Raw genomic sequence first — 22,479 nt, 5'->3', positions numbered from 1 at the left:
CTCCCCGCCTTCACCCGGCGCAGGGACACCCGGGGCCGCATCCCGCCCCGGGCCCAGGCCGCCCGAATCCTCCTCCTCGCCCCCTCGGCCCGCCTCCCGCGCAGCCCGGCCCGCACTCACGCTCCACGTCGTGCAGCTTGGCCCGCTCCTCCTCCAGTTTGCCCTTGAGGCTTTCCGCCTCGCTCTTCAGCGACGCCAGCGTCTCGTTCTCGTGCAGCCCGTCCGTGGCCATCTTCGTGCGGGGACGCGGCGGGGAGGGAAGCGGAGAGCCAGGATGCGGGTGAGCTGCCGGAGGAGGCCCGAGCCGCGGGCTCAGCTCCAGCCGCGTCTCCCCCGCGCGGCCCCGCCCTCCGGCGCTGACGCCGGCGGCTGCGAGCTGGGCTGCGGCGACCCACCCCTCCCGCCGGCCCGCGGGTGGGCACAGAGCCCCCTCCGTGCCCCGCGCCCCCTCGGCGCCCCCCGCCCCGCACCTGCTGTGCTCTGGCGCAGAGCCCCGGGCAAGGCCTCGGTTAGTGAGGCTACGCACTCCGACCGGGGGAAGCAGGGAGTATGGTGCCCATTTTCCCGGTGGGAAAACCGAGGCTCGGGGAAGACGCGACTGGGCGGAGGACCCGCAGGTAGTGAGGGCCACGCTGGGATTGCAAGTCCGGGCTGCCCGGCTCCTGGGAGGCTGGGGAACTCCCAGCGACACTGCCCTTCCTCCCGTCCCGCCTCCCTCCCTCCTTCCCCGCACAGATCTCCCCGCACTGGGGCGGGAGGGCTCTTCCTGCAGAAACGGGAGAGGAGAGGGCGACGAGGTCCGGCTCCCCCCACAGCGAACCGGAAACTTTCCTCGTTTGTTGACTTCAATGTACGCGAATAAAACGAGTTCTGGCTTCCGAAAAGCTCCGGGGTCTTAGCAGGCCCGCTGCTGGTTTTGCTATTCCTTCCTTCGCTGGGGAATTAGTCCCGGGGGAGGGAGGGGCCATGGCACCCGGGGCCCAGACCCCGGCCTTCTGAGCCCCTGCCCAGGGATCTCACCCAGGCACTTCCGAGGCAGCTTCCTCCACTTTGCAATGCGGGGTCGCTACAACTCGCTCAAGGACGCCAACTTATGACACTCAAGCATCCCCTTTCCAGTCCCCTACAGTGCCAGGCCCTGTTCCAAGTGCTTTACGTTAATAACTCACCACAGTCACCCTGAATGGGTACCATCACCATTCCATTTTACAGATGAGGAGACTGAGGCACAGAAAGGTTAAATGCTTTGCTGGGTTCACACTCCCAGAAAGGCAAAGGCAAGATTTGGGCCCAGGCAGCCGGGCTCCATTCAGTTATGCTTCAGGACGACGGTGTGGAGGACCCCGCCCACGGCTGCTTCCTCTTCCCCTCTCGGTGACCCCGCATGTGTGTGTGCGGCTTACAGACTGGGAAGGCAGGTCACAGTACACATTCTAAAGGGAAACATTGCCTCTTTGTAGCCCCTCCCTTCCTGAGGAATCCAGCCTGGACTTGCTATCCTGAGCCCACTCTAAGAAAAGTTGGAAGTAATCTATACTAATATTAATCTCTATAATAAATATATTAGGTGCTCAGTTAGTTTGTTAAATGGATGTGTGGCAGAATATATAAATATATAAAATGTAATTAAGTAAAATATCAAGTGTATAAAGTGTATACATGTTTTAGATACATTCACCTCTTTATAGATCTGTTTTAAGAGTTTGCAGAGCAAAGGTTAAGAGCATAGGTTCTAGCTAGATCTGACAGCCCAGGGAGCCAATCCTGGCTGTGTGGCCTTGGGCGATTTAATTTTTCTGTGTTTCAGGCTCTTCTATGGTGGGGATGACATCCTCCTCATGGGGTCCTCATGAGGAATGACTGCAAGCCTGTCAAACACGCGGATGGTGGGCCACATGCCTCAAGGCTTGCCCGCCCCACCGCGAGTTTGGCATGCTTGAGTAGAGCATTCTGAGCAGTGTGTGGCACACAGTACTTGCTTGCTATTATTATTTTTTTTAAAAAAATATATACTTTATTGATTTTTTACAGAGAGGAAGGGAGAGGGATAGAGAGTTAGAAACATCGATGAGAGAGAAACATCGATCAGCTGCCTCCTGCACACCTCCCACTGGGGATGTGCCCACAACCAAGGTACATGCCCCTGACCGGAATCGAACCTGGGACCCTTCAGTCCGCAGGCTGACGCTCTATCCACCGAGCCAAACCGGTTTCGGCGCTTGCTATTATTTTTAAGGCTGCCTGTACACTGGAGCAATTCATGTGAAGTAATTTAAATGAGGAGACACTAGGTCATGGGACACTTCTCACGGGGTCATCAAAGCAGCATCCTCTCCTCGCCCTCTCATGCTGGCACCTCCTGGGCCCTGGTGGGATGTGTGCATTTGCCCATCTGTGTAGACCTGGGATGAACGGTGCTTCACGCTGGTGTGTGATCTCCTCTGGAGGCTCTCTGTGTAAGAAAAATCCCAAACCTCTTCCAGTCTGGAAAGACTTTTATTCGTAATAGCTGGAAAAGTGCTTTCCTGTACTTTGGCTTTAGCTACTTTAAAAAGTGGAGCAGCTGGAGATCTGTTACATTTCAACAGTGGTGGAGGTAAGGGGCACCCCTATTCATGAAAAGGGCCCACGGGGGGCTGTCTACACACTCCCAAACACTTGGATAAAAGGTAGCTGTCAGTCATCTGGGTGTCTCCTCAGCCAAAGGAGGCTGCCTGACTGTTTGAGAACCCCAAGTGCTTGTGATGGCAAGAGCTGGTACAGCCCCTGAAGACTATCTCTAGGCAGGGCCTCTGAGCTGGGAAGAATCTATGAGGTCACAGATTACTCAACCTCTGGGATTTTGGGCTCCTTCTGTCCGTGGAGAAAGTTGTTTAAAAAACAGAAGAGCTGGCTCTAGCTGGTTTGGCTCAGTGGGTAAAGTGCCAGTCTGTGGACTGGAGGGTCCCAGGTTCGATTCCAGTCAAGGGCACATTCCTGGGTTGTGGGCTGATCCCCAGTAGGGGAGATGCAAGAGGCAGCCAGTCAATTCTCTCCCATCGTTGATGTTTCTATCTCTCTTTCCCTCTCCCTTCCTCTCTGAAATCAATAAAATATATATATATATATATATATATATATATATATATATATATATATTTATATTTAAAAACATTGAAAATAAATAACAGAAGAGCTAGATTAATAAAGAGTACTATTCCAGGGTGGGAGGGTCGCCACCAGAAAGCAGGCTTATTTTCAGAATTGAATGTCCTCAGTTTGACAATTTGCAGAGCCAAGTTTAGAACATAATGTGCTGCAGGTAGAAGCCCATTGCCCTGGGCCTGAACTCTGTGACATCAGGATTATTAAACCAAGCCTGTGTGCCACGCTGTGTGCCTCCCTGTGTGCCATTTACTTTATGGGAATAATTTTTTAAAGCACTGTCAGGAGTTACAATGCAAGCAGGAGGATGAATACTGCCTTTTCCTCTTTAGTTAGATAAAATGTAAAAGTCACTTTTCTTCTCTTTTTGATAAAAGGATTTTAAAAATCTATCTATATCCTATATAATAAAAGGCTAATTTGCAAATAGACTGAACAGCAGAACAACCAGTTGCTATGATGTGCACTGACCACCAGGGGGCAGACACTCAATGCAGGAGCTGCCCCCTGATGGCCAGTGCACTACCACAGAGGGAGCGCCACTCAGTCAGAAGCCAGGCTCACGGCTGGCAAGCGCAGCGGCGGTGGCGGGAACCTCTCCCACCTCCGCGGCAGCACTACGGGTGTCTGACTGCCAGTTTAGTCAGACATCCCCAAGGGCTCCTGGTCTGCAATAGGGTACAGGCTGGGCTGAGAGACCCCCCCCCCCCGCCCCTCCAGTGCATGAATTTTCTAGTATATATATAAAAGCCTAATATGCTAAGTGTCCAACTGCTCGACCAGTCGCTATGATGCACACTGACCACCAGGGGGCAGTCACTCCAACTGGTAGGTTAGCTTGCTGCTGGGGTCCGGCCGATTGGGACTGGGTGAGACGGGCTGGACATGCCCTGAAGCTAACCTCCCTAGGTCCCTCCCTGGCCTCAAAAATATTTCTTCTAATTTCCTTTCAATGTGCACAAACTCATGCACTGGGCCTCTAGTGTGTTAATAATTGGGGATTTCCTGCTAGGCTTTGAGGGAAGAGTGCTTTACCACTTTTGACCAGATGGGGGCTCTGCTGGGCTCAGCCACGTTATGAAGCAGAGCTTTGCAAATCTTCTGAGATAGGTCTAATTCCTAGGGCTTCAGTCATGCTCTGGACATTTTTTTTTTTTCTGCAAGATCTGAATACACATCTTCCATAATTAAAGACTTGAATATAAGACCTGTGCATAGCCACCTCTGGTGAGGATTGATTTTGTGTACTTTGGGAAAAATGTCAGGATTTATGTTTAGTCTCTAGCCCTTGCTGAGGGCTTGGGCTTTAGGTCCAAGGAGCACTTTTCCTTCGGCTTAATGGTGCTCATTACTGTGGCCCTGTGTGGTTCAGTCTCAACAGAGCTGTTCCCAGGGGCAGAGGGCACAGAGCCTTTGGAAAGATGCTCCCAAGCTGTTGATTTGTCAGTGTCCCTTTTAGCTTGGTTGCTTGCCAAGAAGACTAACAGGGGACAAAAGAGAAAAGCCTTAGCTCTAAAAAAGAGTACCAGCTAAAACACCGAAACATCCATTGGCCACTTCCTGTGCTGGGTACTGTTTAAAACCCTTTATCAAATGAACTCATTTAATACTCACAAAGCCCTCTGAGATAGCTGCTATTATTCCTATTTTACCAGTACAGGTGGGAAAACAGAACCCCTCAGAGAGGTAGGTGAGTTTGTTGATTCACAACCACCAAGGAACAGAACTAGGATTGAACCCCGGGGAGGCAGACACCAGTCCACACCCTCCCCCATGCTGTTCTGCCTTACCCAGCCTGGCCACGCTGAAAATGTTTGTGTGTGTACACTGATTCTGTGGCAACTTATCTGTCACAGGACCCGCACATTAGACATTGTTTTAAGGTAGGTAACTATTTAAAATGTTTTAAAGTTACACTTACAATTTCTGCACATACTGAGCAGTAGCTGAGCTGTTGAGATTTCTTGAAAACTGGTCTCAGAGCCCTTTGTTTGAAACATTTGTCACAGGAGCCAAATACATTAACTAGAAAGGTCTGATCACACATCTTTAACGCAAGATGAAGCTGAAAGAGAGAGAGAAGGGACGTGTGTGAGAAAAGCCAACAGGAAACGCTGTTTTAAAGCTCATCCTGGTAGTTGCTCAGACCTCCACACTGGGATAAAGTATCTGCAGTTAATCTGTAACCTTTGATTTATTATGTCGTGCTGGGTCCACACCAACTCGCTTATCTATCAGGAAGCATCAGACAATAGGACTTCTGAACTTAGGTTTAACTGGTTGTTTTGGCAGCTTGCAGACATGGACACAATCTTTGCAGCACAATATTAATTCTGTGGGGCTCAACATGGAAAGCATTGTTGTAATGAAGAGTATAATTTGAAATTTAAAAAACAAACAACTCCTCCCTTCAGGGTGAACTTTTGGAGTAAAGAGTCAGAAAATGGCAGAGCCTAACTCCAACCAGTGATGAGTCGGTGTAAACGTGTGCTGGCTCCCTGCCAGGAACACAGCATCCCACTTCCTTACTAAACATGTGACAGTGCAGACCCAGGGTCCCTGCCTCTCCACCTAGAAGTCCACTGGCCGAAGCCACTGAAGGGAGGGCGACGCTGAACCAAAACCATCCAGTGGCTGAGGTGCCGGCTTTGGCTGAGTGGACCCTGGCCCTGCTGCTTGGGCAGGTTGCTTATCTCTCTGAATCTTTGTTTGCTAATCTATAAAATGAGGATCTTAAGTCCACCTCCTAGGGTTGTCAGGGGAATTTTAAGCATGAAGCACTTAGCTCAAGGCTGGAATATAGTGAGTTGTTATGCTGCCCCGGGAGTTGCTGCAATAGCAGCAGCAGCAGCAGGAAGGAGGGAGAGAGGCTGGAGATGTGGACAGAGCAGAGAGGACACATGAAGGCCTGAGCTAAACCAATGCTGTGGGGTGGATGTGGGTCACAGTTAGGAAGGAGAAGGAGCTGGACCTGGCAACGTGTGGAGACGGGGAGAGGGAGATATCTACGATGGCTCCTAGGTTTCTGTTCGGAAGGCTGAGGGTTTGTGGTGCCATTGTTCGAGATGGAAGACAGGAGGTTAAGGTGGGCGGGGGCAGCCATTGTGGCCATGCCGATTGAAGAGGTGTTCCTAAGACTGGGCCACGTCAAGGTTCAAAGAAATGACCCCCTGACTATACAGATATTTTGAGGCACTTGTCTGACCATTTCCACAGAGCCAAATTTGTGAGAGATGTATTTGAGGGGCAGGCGACAGTGGGGATACCTCGGAGAGGAATGTCTACAATGCAGAGGTCACCACAGGGCTGCAGAGAGAACGGGGGTTCATGAGTTGGGGTGAACTCCTACAGCAAAGGGGCAGCTGGGACAGTTCTTGGGATCGCTAAGTGACCGAGGAGTCGAGGACAGCCCTAAAGGATGAGAGGACAGAAGGGAACCAGCTCCTGCCAGCCACAGCATGCTCAGCCCCGGCCTCTCACAGCCACCCTGGGAGGGCGGCAGGACATCTGTACTACAGCTGAGGAAATGCCGAGGGTGAAACGAGTTCAAGGTCAGCGGTGCAGCCTGAATCTGTATGTGGTGGGACTCCACAACCCTTACCATCAAGCTAGCACCATGAAGCTGCTCTGCTTTGCCACAACAAGTGAGTGAAAGAACTTGAAAGGTTCTGCCCACGAGAGCCTGGCTTGTGGTGGGGCCCTGGTGATGCTGCCCTCTTCTGTCAAAGCTGCCCAGGGGGCAGTCACAAGGTCGTGCTGAGGACTCCGAGTAATAGCATTAGGATGGTAAGCCGTGGATTTTCAGCAAGGGAGCAATGTCCAGTGGATTATTCCAGCATCAGTGCTTCCAGAAGTAGGTCAGAGACAGAATGTACAGCAGGAAAACCAACTAAGTTAAGAGACTATCAGTTCTGGGGAAGTGGAAATGAGCTCTGGACAGAAGCAACTGCAGGAATGAAAGGTGAGAGGAACCAGAACCCAGAGGAGAAGGAACAGGAGGCTAGGAGTTATGGAAGACCAGGAAGATCTAGAAGTAGAAAGGAATGTCAATATTCCAAATCTGGACAATGTTTTCCTTCCCCTTTTTTAGTTATAAGAGCTGCCTATGTTCATTATAAGTAACTAGAGGCCCAGTGCACGAAATTCATGCACAGGTAGGGTCCCTAGGCCTGGCCAGCAATCAGGGCCCATCTGTGGGGTGACTGGAGGGGTGATCGGGAGGCCTCCGCTGGCACCAGCCTTGGCTGGCCTGGCACCACCTGCTCGCCAACCCCACCCCCCGCCGCCACCACCAGTTGCCTCCCTCTGCGAGAGGTGACCCGTGGGGCGATTGGGGAGTGGCGCCGCCCGCTCGCCAGCCAGGCCCGCTCCCCAATCGCCCTGCTGCCACCACTGGTCACCTCCCTTGGCGGGGCAACTGGTGGGGCAATCGCCACCCCCCCCCCCCCCCCCCCGCCGCTGTCACCTGCCTTGGCTGGTCTGGGGCCTGTGGGCTGGGTGCAGCACCTGCATTGAGCATCTACCCCCTGGTGGTCAGTGTGTGTCATAGCGACTGGTCATTCCACTGGTCTTTCTGCTGTTTGGTCCATTTGCATATTAGGCTTTTATTATATAGGATTGGAAACAAAAGAACATGAAGAAGGAAAGTTAACCACTTACATGCTCTAATACTAACAAATAATTGACCTCTGCTAGCATTTTATGTTTTTTCTAGTATCTTCATAAACATAGAAGATACTAGAAAAAACATAAACATATATGTGTATACCTTTTAAAAAATTAGAATTATATACCATATACAATTTTCAACTTTTTGTTTAATAGTGTTTTTGTCTTCACGTGTCATTGCATATTCTTGGAAAACACCTTATTTTAATGGAGACCACAAGTTTTGGTCATAGCAACCTTAAATCACATAACTAGCATTTTAGATCTGGTTAAACATGGGCAAGCTACACACCAAATTTGAAAGATTATAGTATTTTAAAACCATAAATGTTATACATGGTTATTGTAGAAAGTTTGGAAAAAAATTTAAAAAGGTGTAAGAAAGTAAAGAACCACCCATAGTCCCATCGTCCAGAGAGATCCCTTTTTACATTAAGAACAGGTTTTTGGACAATTTGTTCATGTATACTGTTTATAGTTTTATATCCTGATAGGTTTTTCATTTAGTATTTATATCATGAGCTAGATTTAATTTTAGTATATTATACCGTACTTATTGTCATAATCATTTTTACGATGAGGGAACTTTTCACAGCTAGAATAAATGCTTCAATGAGCATTTTGACAAGAAAACGATAAAAATGCCCCATTTTAACAAGTTTTGATGCGGAGCTGCTCTGCAGAAAAAGTTAATAGACCTTCTCAAACCTTTCCCCAACCCTACACCAACCACAAAATTTCTTTGAAATGTTTTACCTAAATATATGGTTTAAAAATTGCCCCCTCCCACATTTTAAAAAAGAATTAATGCCAAAGATAAAAAGTCAAAAGTGAAGGTGCCCATTGCCTGCCCGCACTCACTCCCCTTGTTTAGATGGATGCACATTCCTCCAGACTTTTCTGATGCCTTAGATAGAGCCTTGTTAGCTATACAAAGGGTTGAATACTTGTTTTCTTCACCTAACTTATTCTGTCAGTACTTTAGATCTATCTGTATTTTTGATAATAGCTTTAGTATTATTCTCTATGGAGTATCATAATTTATTAAACCAATCTATTGTTGGATATATAGACTATCTCCAGTTTTTACTTTCAAAATAATGCTTCATTGACCTAATTTAAAAATGGGCACATTCCTTTGCTGGTGGGAACGTAAAATGGTACAGCCACTGTGGAAAATGGTTGGTAGTCACTAAAACTTAAACAGGGCTGTTACCATCTGAACCAGCAAAGCCACTCCTGGGTAGATGCCTAAGGTAACTGAAATAAATGTTCACATAAAAACTTGCCTGTAACAGCATTTAAGTCAAAAAGTGGAAACAACTCAAATGGCTATCAACTGATGAATGATAAACAAAATGTGGTATATCCAAAAGTAGAATGTTATCCTATATAATAAAAGGCTAATATGCAAATCGACCAAACGGCAGAACAACCGGTCACTATGATGTGCACTGACCACCAGGGGGCAGATGCTCTATGCAGGAGCTGCCCCCTGGTCGTCAGTGCACTCCCACGGGGGGAGCGCCGCTCAGCCAGAAGCCAGGCTCACGGCTGGCGAGCACAGCAGTGGTGGCAGGAGCCTCTCCCGCGTCCACAACAACGCTAAGGATGTCCGACTGCCGGCTTAGGCCCGGGGAGCGGGCCTAAACCAGCAGTGAGACAACATCCTCCGAGGGCTCCCGGACTGCAAGAGGGCACAGGCCGGGCTGAGGGACCCCCTCCCCCTCCCCCCCAGTGCACAAATTTTGTGCACCAGGCCTATAGTTTGGCAATAAAAAAGAATAAAGTTCTGAAATGTGCTACAACATGGATGAAACCTGAAAACATTATGTTAAGTGAAGTAAGACAAACACAAAAGGCCACAAATTATGTTTCCATTTATATGAAATGTCTGAGATAGGCAAATCCACGGAGACAGAAAGCAGATTAGAGGTTGCTGGGGAGGCGAGGAGAGGGTCAGGAATGACTGCTTAATGGGTATGGGCTTCCTTTTTGGGGTGAAGGGAGTGCGACGGCGAGTTCTGGATTAGACGGCGAGTTCTTTGTTCTGTGCATTATATCTCAGTAAAAATTATTTTTTAAATGGGCAAAGATATGAACAAACACTTCACAAATGCAGATATTCATATGGTCAATAAACATATAAAAAGCTCAACATCATCAGTCATCAAAGAAAAGTTAGAATCACACTGTGCTATCATTACTGAGCCACTCGTGTACCTGAAATGAAAAATACTAACAATCGGAAGTGTGGGTGAGGATGTGGACAATGGACCTCCTTTCTTGCTGTGGAAAGTATAAATTGGTACAATTGGTACAAAAGAGGAGGAGGAGAGAAGAAGAATGCCATAGCATCTTTATTCATAATAGCTCCAAACTGGAAAAACACAAGTGTTCATCTTTAGTAGACTAGATAAATAATTTAAAAATTGCCCCCTCATATGCAATAAAAGAGAATAAACTATGGAACACGTGACAATCTGGATGTATCTCAGACTTACTGTGACTAATTGTTTAGTGTCAAAAACCTCTTTCAATTCCATAAGTTGCACTCGGAGGCTTATGTTGACATGTAGAGTATTAACCTGGATCCATTTTTAAAACTGATTAAATGATTTTAAAGATGATTAATTTTTTCCCTGATCCCAATATTAAATATATTTTAAAAACAAAACATTGTTTTGAAAGAAATGCACCTGAATTGCAGAAAAATTAGAACATACAGATTAACAAACATCGCCAGCCCTCACCTGTGCTCCCGCCACACAGAAAGACCACGGCTAGCACCTTGCTGTGTACATACCTGAACACTTTTCTGAGCTCTTACAGAAGTCCAAGTATTCTAATTTAATATCAATACATATATACCTTCCACAGAGTTAGCGCTAGGAATCGATCAGCAGAAAGGTGAGAAGTTAGAGCCGCCAGCTCCAAGGTGCAAAGGGGCTGGAACACATCTAATCCCCTTATCTGGGCATTACACGCAGCTGCTCCACTGCCCACTGGCAGCACTCGCTGCCATTTGCATCAGGGACTCGCTCCTCGAACCCTTTGCCCACCCCGCCGCCAGGTATCCTTGGAACCCCCTGCTGACCAATTTCTTGAGCTTAGCTCTCCGCCTGCCCTCTGAGGAGGCAGAGTTCCCAGGTTTGATCCACGACCTGCTCCCCTGGGCAACCTTGACATTCACCTCTGACTGGATGTCATCAGCACCTCTTGCCTCCTCAGTCCTCATCCCACCAGCACCTCATTAATTTTGGACACCCCTCCCTCCTTCAGCCTTGAAAAACTGATCAAGCTTATGGGATGAGGACCCCCGCGCCCCGCCCCCCCTTTGCCATGCATGCACGCCTCAGCCTCTGCAGGTCCCCAAACAAGATCTACTCCTTCCCAAGGCTGACCAGCACCACCCACCCCCGATCCTGCCACCTCCAGCAGGACTTGGCTCCTGCAGTCCCCCCCACCTCCCCAGCATTAAGATGCACACAGGGATGAGGGAGAGTGGACCTGCTCTCCAGGGTCCACAGGCCAGGCCAGCAGGCTTGGGCAGCGTTACAGGCTTCCAGCCGAGGGTAAGTGCTGTAGAACAGGCACGAACCTGAGTTATGGGAGCAGGAAAAGGAAGGGCGATGGGCTCCTCATGGCACAGGGAAAGTCTGGAAGGGGCACAGAGAAGGCTCATGGCATAGGGAAAGTCTGGAAGGGGCACAGAGAAGGCTCATGGCACAGGGAAGGTCTGGAAGGGGCACAGAGAAGGCTCATGGCATCGGGAAGGTCTGGAAGGGGCACAGAGAAGGCTCATGGCATCGGGAAGGTCTGGAAGGGGCACAGAGAAGGCTCATGGCATCGGGAAGGTCTGGAAGGGGCACAGAGAAGGCTCATGGCATCGGGAAGGTCTGGAAGGGGCACAGAGAAGGCTCATGGCATCGGGAAGGTCTGGAAGGGGCACAGAGAAGGCTCATGGCACAGGGAAGGTCTGGAAGGGGCACAGAGAAGGCTCATGGCATAGGGAAGGTCTGGAAGGGGCACAGAGAAGGCTCATGGCATAGGGAAGGTCTGGAAGGGGCACAGAGAAGGCATGGTGCGGATCAGAAACCCAGCAGTCCGGGAGCCTCACGGAGGTGTGCCCGAGGCAGGACTCAGGCATATTTACTTCCTTTCCAAGAATTCTTATATACGTTTTACGAGACAGTATGAGGTGATGTTGGGGAGTACACGAGACTTGGTTGGAAAGTTTGTTAAGGACGACATTCTGATAAAAGGGAAGTGTGTGGAAGGCTGCCTGCCCTGTTTATCGGAATTCCGAAGTAGGGGAGACTTAGGGGGGTGTGGAAGGCGGCACCCCTCATTACTCCTTGACTTTTCCAAACAAGTCTGTGCATGTGCAGACCCCCGGGTGTTTACTGGGTGTTAACCCCTGGACGCCCTTGCCTAGAGGACAATGTAAACACGTGTCCTCCCAAGATTACTCAACCTACTGATTGTATCTAAAGATAAAAATTCCAATAAAAGCCTAAGAGGCAGGCAATCGAGGCAGCCTGGCTCCTTCAGCGGGCTGTCCCTTAGCCCTCTCCCCACAGTGAAACTGTGCCGGAGTAATCTGTTCATCCATCGTTCAGGGGCTGCTGGTCAGCCCCGGCAAGATATGACCCTTAAAGAAAGGCACTAAAACTTGTGTACTTAAGAAAAATATAATCTCTTAGCAATTAAAAGAACCTGACCCAATTCATATGGGAATTTATTTCATTGATTAAAATATTACAAAGTTCTACTTTTCATTTCTTCATATACATGTATCTAAATGAACTAAATTAAATTAATTATCATAAGAAAAGGCATTATTCCATGTTAGTAGGGTGATGTTGCTTCATAATCATGTATGACACTTCTAAGACACATGTCTGTGTTACAGAATCACTCCTCTTGCCTGTGACTGTCAGAAACAGAAGGGCCGGTTGGGATTCTTGGGGTGTTGCAAAGGGCACTGGGTCCACAGGCCACAGGCTAGGAGGGCTTACCAAGTGACATTTTATGATCTGAAAGGAAGGAATGAAGATATCTCGGGGGACAAGGAATAGTCATAAAACTTGGGAAACACAGACTTCTCAAAAGGAGGGACCTAACATAATTCTTCAGTTATTTTTATGAAATAATTTAAAATGTATTTCAATGCTGATTAGAGAAAATAATTTAGGTTGTTTTTGATTTCAGAGAGGAAGAGAGAAGGAGAGAGAGATAGAAACATCAATGATGAGAGAGAATCATTGATCGGCTGCCTCCTGCACGGCCCCTACTGGGGATCAAGCCCTCAACCCAGGCATGTGCCCCTGACTGGAATGGAACCTAGGATCCTTCAGTCCGAAGGCTGACGCTCTATGCACTGAGCTAAGCCTGCCAGGGCTAGGTTGTCTTTTTAAACTTAGTTTTTAAAAGTTATTGTATGAGCCTGCCTGGCATGGCTCAGTGGTTAAGCATCAACCTATGAAACAGGAGGTCACAATTTGATTCCCATTCAGGGCACATGCCCAGTTTGCAGGCTCGATTCCCAGTGTGGGGTGTGCAGGAGGCAGCTGATCAATCATTCTCTGTCATCATTTATGTTTTTATTTCTCTCTCCCTCTCTCTTCCTCTCTGAAATCAATAAAAATATATTTTAAAAAATGTTACTGTGTGAAAGATACTAAACAATAAAAAATGATGGCAAATGTGTTGGCAGACAAAATTTAAGAAATGTTCTTTTGGAGGAGGAGATGAAAAATGGTGTGGCAATTAAGCTTTAATAATATGTTGGTTTTAATTAGATAAATACATAAAATACTTCATATAATTCATTCAGATTGAATATTCTCTTAAAAATTAGAAGGGTCTGAAATAATAAATATTTTTTTATGCAGGAGCATTTTTAGTAAAGAGTCAGTGGGAACCGCCCCCCCCCCCCCCCACACACACACACTCCTCACCTCTCCCCAAAACAGGCATGGTGAGGGGACTTTTGGAAGACTCAGCCCTGGACCCAACTGTGGCTTCATAAATGTACCCAGGCTTCACATGAACCTTAGAAAATCTGGGAGACACTGTGTCCCCGGATCTTATGCCCCTGTGGGTGGAACCCTGTCACAAGATAGATCGAGACCAAGAGACACCTGAAGAAAATGGGAGCTTCCAGGAATTCTAGTAAAAGCCAGCTGGGATTCCAGAGCTAGACAAGGCCACAGCTGGTGTGTGTTAATTTTTGTAAAATGACAGTGGCAACATCACCACTGTGAGCGAGAGAAGATGTGGCCCATTTGGGAGAGTTCTCATTTTCTTCCTTAAATCACATTCTAGAGCATTTCCAGTTCCAATTAATATGCCACATCCCTCATGTTTGACCTTCGTTTAACTTTTGAGGGAAAAGTGCATTTATTCTCTTCCCCTGCTACAATCTATTGAGAAAGCCTAGCTTGAAACTGCTGGGGATCTCGATCATTTCCAGAGCATGGGGAGAGGGCGTAAAAGGAAAGACGACTTGGAAGAGATAGCTGGCATCCAACATCAGCTGCGAGGAGTCCTCTCGGCTGTTGAGGAGAGCCTGAAATGAGAACCGGAGGGAAGTGAGTAAGGAAACGTGTGCATTCTGCTTCATTGCTATCTGAAAGCCAGGAGTAAGGAAAACACAACAACTCCCTCTCTAGGGAGACACTCCTTTCAAAAGGCCCTGAGAGGGCACACAAAGAGCCTTTAACAGCACGGTCCCCAGGTGAGAAGGTCTGGCGGGACTTTCAGATCAGCTCTCATGAATGCTTCCTTGTCTGTTTCACCCCAGAAGATAACTTCCAACTAAATCGATCTGTTCTCTCTTCTCCACTATTCTCATGGCAGAATCCTAAGCCCAGACATGAATAGATCTCAAGTATTACGTTTTTATTGCACTCAGTGGTTTCTTTTTATTCAAGGGTTTGCAAACATTTTTGGTCTCAGGACCTCTTTTATACTCTTAAAAATTATTGAGGATTCCAAGAGCCTTTGTGTATATGGGTCTAACTACTGATATTTACCATATTAGTAATTAAAGCAATAACTTAAAATGTGTTCATTCACTAAAATAACAAGAGCAAAATAAATAAATTAATTAATTAAAAAAATAAATAAAATGACAAGAGCAAACCCAACACATGTTCATATATTTTTATTGAAAAAGAACTATATTTTTGAAACAAAAAAGATTAGCGAGAAGTGGTATTATCTTAGGTTTTTGTAAATCTTTTAAATGTCTGACTTAATATGATAGATGGAATGAATCTCAGATCTGCTTCTGCATTCAACCTATGGTGATTCATTTTTTTTGGCTGAAGTATAAGGAAAAAAGTTGGCCTCGTACAGATAGGGAATTGGAAAAAGGGAGACTTTGCAGACCTCCCAGAAAGGTCTTGAGGATCCCCAGAGATCCTTGAACCAAACTGCTGCCCTAGTTCATTGGGGAAGAAACTTTTGGGATTAAAACAGGAAGACGGGTACATAGGTCTCTGCTTCCATTCAGCCTCTGCTCACCTGCGTGGCACTCAAAGGCTGATAAGAAACAGGACCTGCTGAAGGAACTAAGAACGTCCGTCACCTGTGGTGTTTTCGTTCCCTTCCCCCAGGTAACATGGGTTCTGAAAACTGGGAACCTGACAGGGAAAATTCCTGCTGCTTTGTCTGCCTATTTGGTGAATGTGCTTTAATCCTGAATTTCTGTAATGTTAATCCTATATAATAAAAGCCTAATATGCTAAGTGTCTGGTTGCCTGGTCATCTGTTCAACCAATCAAAGCGTAATATGCTAATGATATGCTAAGGTTGCTCAACTGCTCACTATGATGTGCACTGACCACCAGGGGACAGATAGTCGACCAGTTGCTATGACATGCACTGACCACCAGGGGGCAGTCGACCAGTTGCTATGACGTGCACTGACCACCAAGGGGCAGATGCTCCGACTGGTAGGTTAGCTTGCTGCTGGGGTCTGGCTGATCAGGACTGAGCAAGACGGGCCGGACATGCCCTGGAGCCCTCCTGCGGGCCCTCCCCAGCTAGCCAACCTCCCGCATCCCTCCCTGCCCCCGATTGTCCACCGGTGGGGTCCCTTGACCTGGCCTGCACCCTCTCACAATCCGGGACCCCTCAGGGGATGTTGGAGCGCTGGTTTTGGTCTGATCCCACAGGCCAGGCCAAGGGACCCCACTGGACCCCACTGGTGCACGAATTTGTGCACCAGGCCTCTCCAACTGTCTTCTATTAAAAATTAAAAGGCACATTCTTAAGGATCTCACCTGTACTTTGCGAACGAAGGATGGAGTCACTCTTTTCTCAAAGTCATCTATAGGTGTGTATGAATTAAGGATCTTTATGATCTGCAAACCATATAGAAGACACGTTAGACCATGAAAAAAGACAGTTCTGCCTGTGATATAATGCTTCTGGTGGTTCTGGGACAGCTAGGAACCACAGGTAGCTCTTCTATACTATAACTAGAGGCCCAGTGCACAAAAATTCATGCACTCGGGGGGGGGGGGAAGTCCCTCAGCCTGGCCTGTGCCCTCTCTCAGTCTGGGGCCCCTCGGCGGATGTCCACCTGCTGGGTTAGGCCTGCTCCCCGGGGGATCAGGCCTAAGCTAGCAGTCAGACATCCCTCTGGAAGCCTGGGAGCCCTCAGGGGATGTCCAACTGATGGCTTAGGCCTTTTCCCCCTGGGGGAGTGGGCCTAAGCTGCAGTTGGACATCCTTAGCACTGATGTGGAGGCAGGAGAGGCTCCTGCCACCATCGCTGCACCCACAACCGTCAGCCCAGCTTGTGTCTGAGTGGAGCTTCCCCTGTGGGAGCGCACTGACCACCAAGGGGCAGCTCCTGCATTGAGCATCTGCCCCCTGGTGGTCAGTGCAGTCATAGCACCCGGTTGTTCCTGGTAGTTCCACCATTAGGGTCAATTTGCATATTACCCTTTTATTATATAGGATTTGGCTCTAGGAACCATGCGTTATTTCTTTCCAAGGAGAGGAAACACGGTGAGAAGTGCATGGAAGGGAGAAAAGACAAATCACACAATTAGATGACAGACAACTCTCCTCTTCCAGCCTCCTGCCCCCATCCACATCTGTAAGTTTAGTGCATAGGCAATATGTCATATGCACTTTTGTGTTAAGGCCTGGACTTAGTATTTAATAAATGTTTATGAGATAAGAGGGTGGGCTATGGGAGATACTATGCTACCAAAAAGCACACAGAGACTCAGGTGCACTCCATGGTTGGCTAGGCCAGGAACGCTGACACCAATGATAGGGTCTGTCAGTGAAGATCAGGGAGACACTCAGCAAGCCTGGTTACCTGCACAGCAGACAGTGAGGTACAGCGTTCAAAGATCTCCTTGGCATCGCTATCTGTGATCTTCTTGACCTGAAGCAACCAGGCTGCCTGAGAGAGAGGTTCTAAAGTTTCCTTGGCCAAGCTGTTCTGCAAATTCTTATCTTTAAGCCATTCTTCTAAGTAGCTGATGTTGCACCTGGAGTAAAAGTCAAAGGAGCAGAGAACGGTGGGCAATCCATATAGGACATGTTAGGGGAGGGTGCCGAATCCCCTAGTGTGTCCTGAGAGTGCACTGTGGAGACCAGGACCACAGTCCAGCAGTTTCTTCATTTATAATATGAGGGTGTAGGACCATGATTCCTGGTTATAAGGATTATGATAGTCTAGGGGTGAGGGACTATAACAGCTATAAACTTTGGGGGAAAATCTGAGCCAAGTATAGTGACTGCAATAATTTATAAAGTAATCTATTAAAATAGTCACTAATAGACTTGCAAATCATTAAAGGGAAAAATAGTGGTATCTGAAGAGAAGACTTACATTGGTATGAAAACTGTTTTCCTAAATTGGCAGAACATTGTCAATTGGCAGAAGGCTTTCTTTCAGTCCACTGAGTTTTTAATTCTCCTTTCTGTCACTAATTATCATAGGTTTACGAGTTAAGAAGCATGGGTTTTCGTCTTACCAGTCCACTGTGTGAGCTTGGGAAGTTACTCAACTCTCTGGGTAAATGAATGTTGAGAACACTCATACGTTGCTAGTGGGAATGTAAAATGGTATAGCTGCTAAGGAAAATAGTGTGGCAGTTCCTCAAAATGTTTAACATAAAAGAACCATATGACCCAGCAATTCAACTTCTAGATATGCACTCAAGAAGATGGAAAACATGTCCACACAAAAAAACTGTCCACAAGTGTTCATAGTATTTAATTTAAAAAAATATATTTTTATTGATTTAAGAGAGGAAGGGAGAGGGAGAGATAGAAACATCAATGATGACAGAGAATCATTGATTGGCTATCTCCTGCATGCCCCCTACTGGGGATTGAGCCTGCAACCCAGGCATGTGCCTTGACCTAGAAAGGAACCATGACCTCCTGGTTCATAGGTCAATGCTCAACCACTGAGCCACACAGGCCAGGCCATAGCTTTTAATTTAGCCAAAAAATGAAAACAACACAAATGCCTACCAACTAATGAATAAACAAACTGTGCTATATCCATAAATGGGATGTTATTCAGCAATGAAGAGGAATGAGGAACTAGCACATGCTATCATATGGATGAACTGTGAAAACATTATGCTAAGTGAAAAAAGCCAGTCACAAAAGACAATATATTTTATGATTCCATTTATAAAAATGTCCAAAATAGGCAAATCTATAGAGAAAGAAAATATATTCATGGTTGTGTACGCTGAGGGTGAGGGGACTGGAGAGCTGGGATGTGGGTAGTGATAAGAGTGGCTGCTAATGAGTATAAGGTTTCTTTCTGGAGTGATGAAAATGTTCTAAAATTACATTGTGGAGACAGTTGTGCAACTCTGTAAATATACCAAAAACTATTGAATTATACACTTTTAATGGGTGAACTTCAGGGCAGATAAATTACATATCAATGTTTCAAGAAAGGAAGTGAACTAGGTGATCAGGGGATGGGGATTCCTCTCTTTGGTTATAACACTGAGACGCTAATGCTGAACTAGTGTATTCCGCAGGAATGCAATGAGTGAAATGACATTTCTTGCACAGTTTCATCCCCCCATTTTTTTTCATTGTCTATTTTGTCCTGCTAGCTTGAGTTCTTATTACAATAGATACCTAATGAGCCTCCCATTTCACCCCTTCTTATCCATCGTAATCCTGCCACAGCACTTTCTAAATCTGAATTTTGAACATGTTAATCCTCCTGCTCAAAAGTCTGCGGTGGAGTCCTGGCTCCTGGTACAATGGAGAAAGCACCCCCCACTATGCCTCTCCCACCAAATGTAGCTGTAAAGCCTGCATGTTCCTGAAGCAGCTGTCTGGGGACTCTGAAAAGTGAACAGCAGCAGGTGGATCGGGGAAGAAAACCATACTTTGAAGTATCTCCACTTGATAGTGAGTTTGCCAGTTTTTCCCTCCTGCTATTCGTTGGCCTGAACTCAAAGCAGCCTGAAACTTAGCAGTGAGCATTGAGGCCAACAACAAGCTTCAGGGGGAGGAATCTAGTTCGGCTCAAGGAGCTGATGAGGGGTGTCCTAATGCTCAGAGAGAGGGTGGAAATCTCCTGTTTTTCTTTCTTCTCCATTTCTTTCATTTTCTTCATTCTCTCATATTCAAGCCCCAAACAATCAGAAGGTGATGGCAGTGGTGGCAAAGGGTCCAATAGAAACCTAAAACTCTGAGAAGAGGGAAGTTACTGCAACTGGAGGAGCTATAGTCCAAGAACTCTTGCTGCTCTATCCTCCCACCACCTGGCCCCCAGATGGGGACATTTCTAGGAATTGTGCCACACAGCAAGTTAAGTAAAGCCTCCAGCCCTAGCTGGTTTAGCTTGGTGGATAGAGCGTTGGCCTGCAGACTGAAGGGTCCCAGGTTTGATTCCAGTCAAGGGTACATGCCTTGGTTGCAGGTTCGATCCCTGGCCCTGGTCGGGGTGCATGCGGAGGCAACCAATTGATGTGTCTCTCTCACATCCATGTTTCTCTCTGTGTCTCTCCCTTTCCCTTCCACTGCCTCTAAAAATCAATGGAAAAATATCCTCAGTGAGGATTAAAAAATAAATAAACAAACAAACAAATCAATATAATAAAGTAAAGCCCCATTTTCAGTTGGAGGAGGGGCGGCAAACAGGGGATCTGCAGGAGCTGGAAAGTACCAGGGGGGTTATGGAGAGGAAGGAGCTTGGGAAAGTGACCCCTTAAAGTTGTTTATGAACTCCTGGGAGCACCCCTGAGCCCACGCATGGATCTGACCCTCAATAGCACATACAGATTTGAGGACTAAACTATGGGATAGAGCAAGAGCCAAGTTTCAGTCTGGCCACTGTGTGTTATACACGAGACAGAACTAAATAGCATTACAAAGACTTTGAAAAATGAGCTGACATGGGAACCACAGCCCCCAGGGGATACTCAGAACTTGCAGCTTGAACCCAAATGGGTTGACTATCTGATAAAAATATCCACATTATCCATAGGACTTAAAGACCCAGAGTCTCAGAGTATAATATTAGAAGTGTCCAGGAAACAATTCAGAATTACCAGATGGTCCCTGACTTATGATGGTGTGACTTACAATTTTTCAATTTTACGATGATGTGAAGTGATATTTATAATAAATTATATGAGATAGTCAAAGTAATATAAAATAGGCTCTGTGTTAGATGATTTTGCCCAACTTTAGGCTCATGTAAGTGTTCTGAGCACGTTTAAGGTAGTCTAGGGTAAGCTATGATATTCTGTAGGTTACTAAGTGTATTAAATGCATTTCCAGCTTACAATATTTTCAACTTGTAATGGGTTTATCAGGATGTAACCCCTCATAAGTTGAGAATTATCTGTTCTTGGCATATAAAGAGCCAGAAAATCTCAACTCACATTTAAACAAGATAATCAACAGATGTCAACTCTGAGATGACACAGATGTTGGAATTACCTGACAAAGACTATAAAGAAGCTATAATAAAAATGCTCCAAAAAGTAAAGACAAACTATCCTGAAATAAATGAAAAGATAGAAAATGTCAGAAAAGAAATAGAAGATATTTAAAAAATGAAAATTTTAGACATAAAAAATACAATAACAAATAAAAGAACTCAGTGAATAGGATCAATAGCAGAATAGAGATGGCAGAGGGTACAGCCAGTGAACTTCAAGGCATCAATAGAGATTATCCAATCTGAAGAGCACGGAGAAGGAAAAACACCTGAAAGAAATGAACCAAACTTTAGGGACTCAGAGGACAATAATGAAAGATCTAACATTTCTATCATCAAAGTTTCAGAAGGAAAGAAGAAATTATGGTGCACAGTATCTGAAGAAATACTGGCTGGAAATGTCACAAATTTGGTGAAATGTACAAACCTACAGATTCAAGAAGCTCAGGGAACCCCCAAAGAGGGTAAACCCAAAGAAAATCACACCTAGACACATCATAATCAAACTGTGGAAAACTGAAGACAAAGAAAAAAACTGAATGCAATCAGAGAAATTCTATGCATTACTTGTATGGAAACAATAATTCAAATGATTGTGCATTTCTAATCAGAAATCATGAAAGCCAGAATAAATAAAACATTTTTAAAGTGATGGGAAAAAAGTACTGTCAACCCAGAATGCTAAAGCCTGCAAAAATATATTTCAGGAATGAAGGTGAAATGAAGACATTTTCAGGTAAAAGAAAACTAAGAGAAATAATTGCCAGTGAGCTTGCTCTAAAAGGCCTACTAAAAGAATTTCCTCAGGCAAAAGGGAAATGATATCCAAATGAGATGTAGGGGGAATAAACTGTTTTGTGTTTTACGTACTCACAACTATAAACCTACTTTTCCCCGCCCTGCAATAGAAGTGAAAAACACCATCAGCAATTGCCATTTATAGAACACTAGAGGCCCGGTGCATGAAAATGCATGCACTGGACGGGGGTCCCTCAGCCAGGCCTGCCCCCTCTCACAGTCCGGGAGCCCTCAGGGGTGGGAGGCAACCCAGTGATCAGGGGAAGGCAACGCCCCCATCACACCTCTGCTGCTGCCACTGCTGGCAGCGCAAGCCTTGGCCGGCCCTGGTTACCTGAGCCTCGGGTGGCCCTGGGCAGCTGGGCAGGCAGGCAGCCAACATCTGAGGCTTGCCTGTGCCTCAGGCCGGCCCTGGGAGGATGGGCAGCTGACATCTGAGGCTTGCCTGCGCCTCGGGCCGGCCCTGGGCGGCTGGGGGGCTGAGGGGACTGGGGGACTCCGGAGGCAGGTGTGTGGAGCGGCTGGGGCTGAGGGGACTGGGTACCACCATCCTGTGGCTGTGGGCGCCACCATATTTGAGGGTGGGGCAGTCAATTAGCATATTCCCTCCTTATTGGCTGTGGGCACAGTGATCTTTGAGGGCAGGGCAGTCAATTAGCATATCCCTCCTTATTGGCTGTGGGCGCTGCCATCTTTGCGAGGGTGTGAGGGTCAATTAGCATATTCCCTTTTTATTAGATAGGATTCCACTCAACCACCACAGAATATATATTCTTTTCAACTGCACATGGACTGTTCACAAAAACAAACCACAGCCTGGCTTGTGTGGCTCAGTGGTTGAGCGTCGACCGACTTATGAACCAGGTCATGGTTTGATTCCCAGTCAGGGCATACCCGGGTTGCAG

The 22,479-nt window shown here is 46.8% G+C and overlaps 2 protein-coding genes across 4 annotated transcripts in view; both read right to left on the bottom strand.

Moving 5' to 3' along the window:
* Positions 1-944, bottom strand: part of GNB5 (G protein subunit beta 5) — a 42,957-nt gene extending 42,013 nt beyond the window's left edge. The window contains exons 1-2 of one of the 3 annotated variants that reach the window (XM_080644011.1): positions 471-944; positions 121-232 (exon numbers count right to left, since the gene is read on the bottom strand). In XM_080644011.1, the coding sequence (XP_080500137.1) occupies positions 121-232 (112 nt within the window). In that variant the 5' untranslated portion in view covers positions 471-944. Of the gene's footprint in view, positions 1-120; positions 406-470 lie in introns of those variants that run through there. The other 2 variants (XR_013959173.1, XM_080644010.1) reach the window with 2 other exon arrangements.
* A 13,289-nt stretch (positions 945-14,233) lies between these two features.
* Positions 14,234-22,479, bottom strand: part of MYO5C (myosin VC) — a gene marked incomplete at both ends in the record, with an annotated part of 96,539 nt that continues 88,293 nt past the window's right edge. The window contains 3 exons of the mRNA XM_080642187.1: positions 14,234-14,386; positions 16,107-16,187; positions 17,159-17,333. Coding sequence (XP_080498313.1) covers positions 14,234-14,386; positions 16,107-16,187; positions 17,159-17,333 — 409 coding nt within the window. The remainder of the gene's footprint in view (positions 14,387-16,106; positions 16,188-17,158; positions 17,334-22,479) is intronic.

The sequence above is a fragment of the Plecotus auritus genome (genome assembly GCF_963455305.1).
Source record: "Plecotus auritus genome assembly, chromosome: 1".
In the NCBI taxonomy this organism is placed as follows: Eukaryota; Metazoa; Chordata; class Mammalia; order Chiroptera; family Vespertilionidae; genus Plecotus; species Plecotus auritus.
The sequence above is the reverse complement of the archived record's forward strand: the minus strand, read 5'-3'. Positions and strand labels throughout refer to the sequence as shown.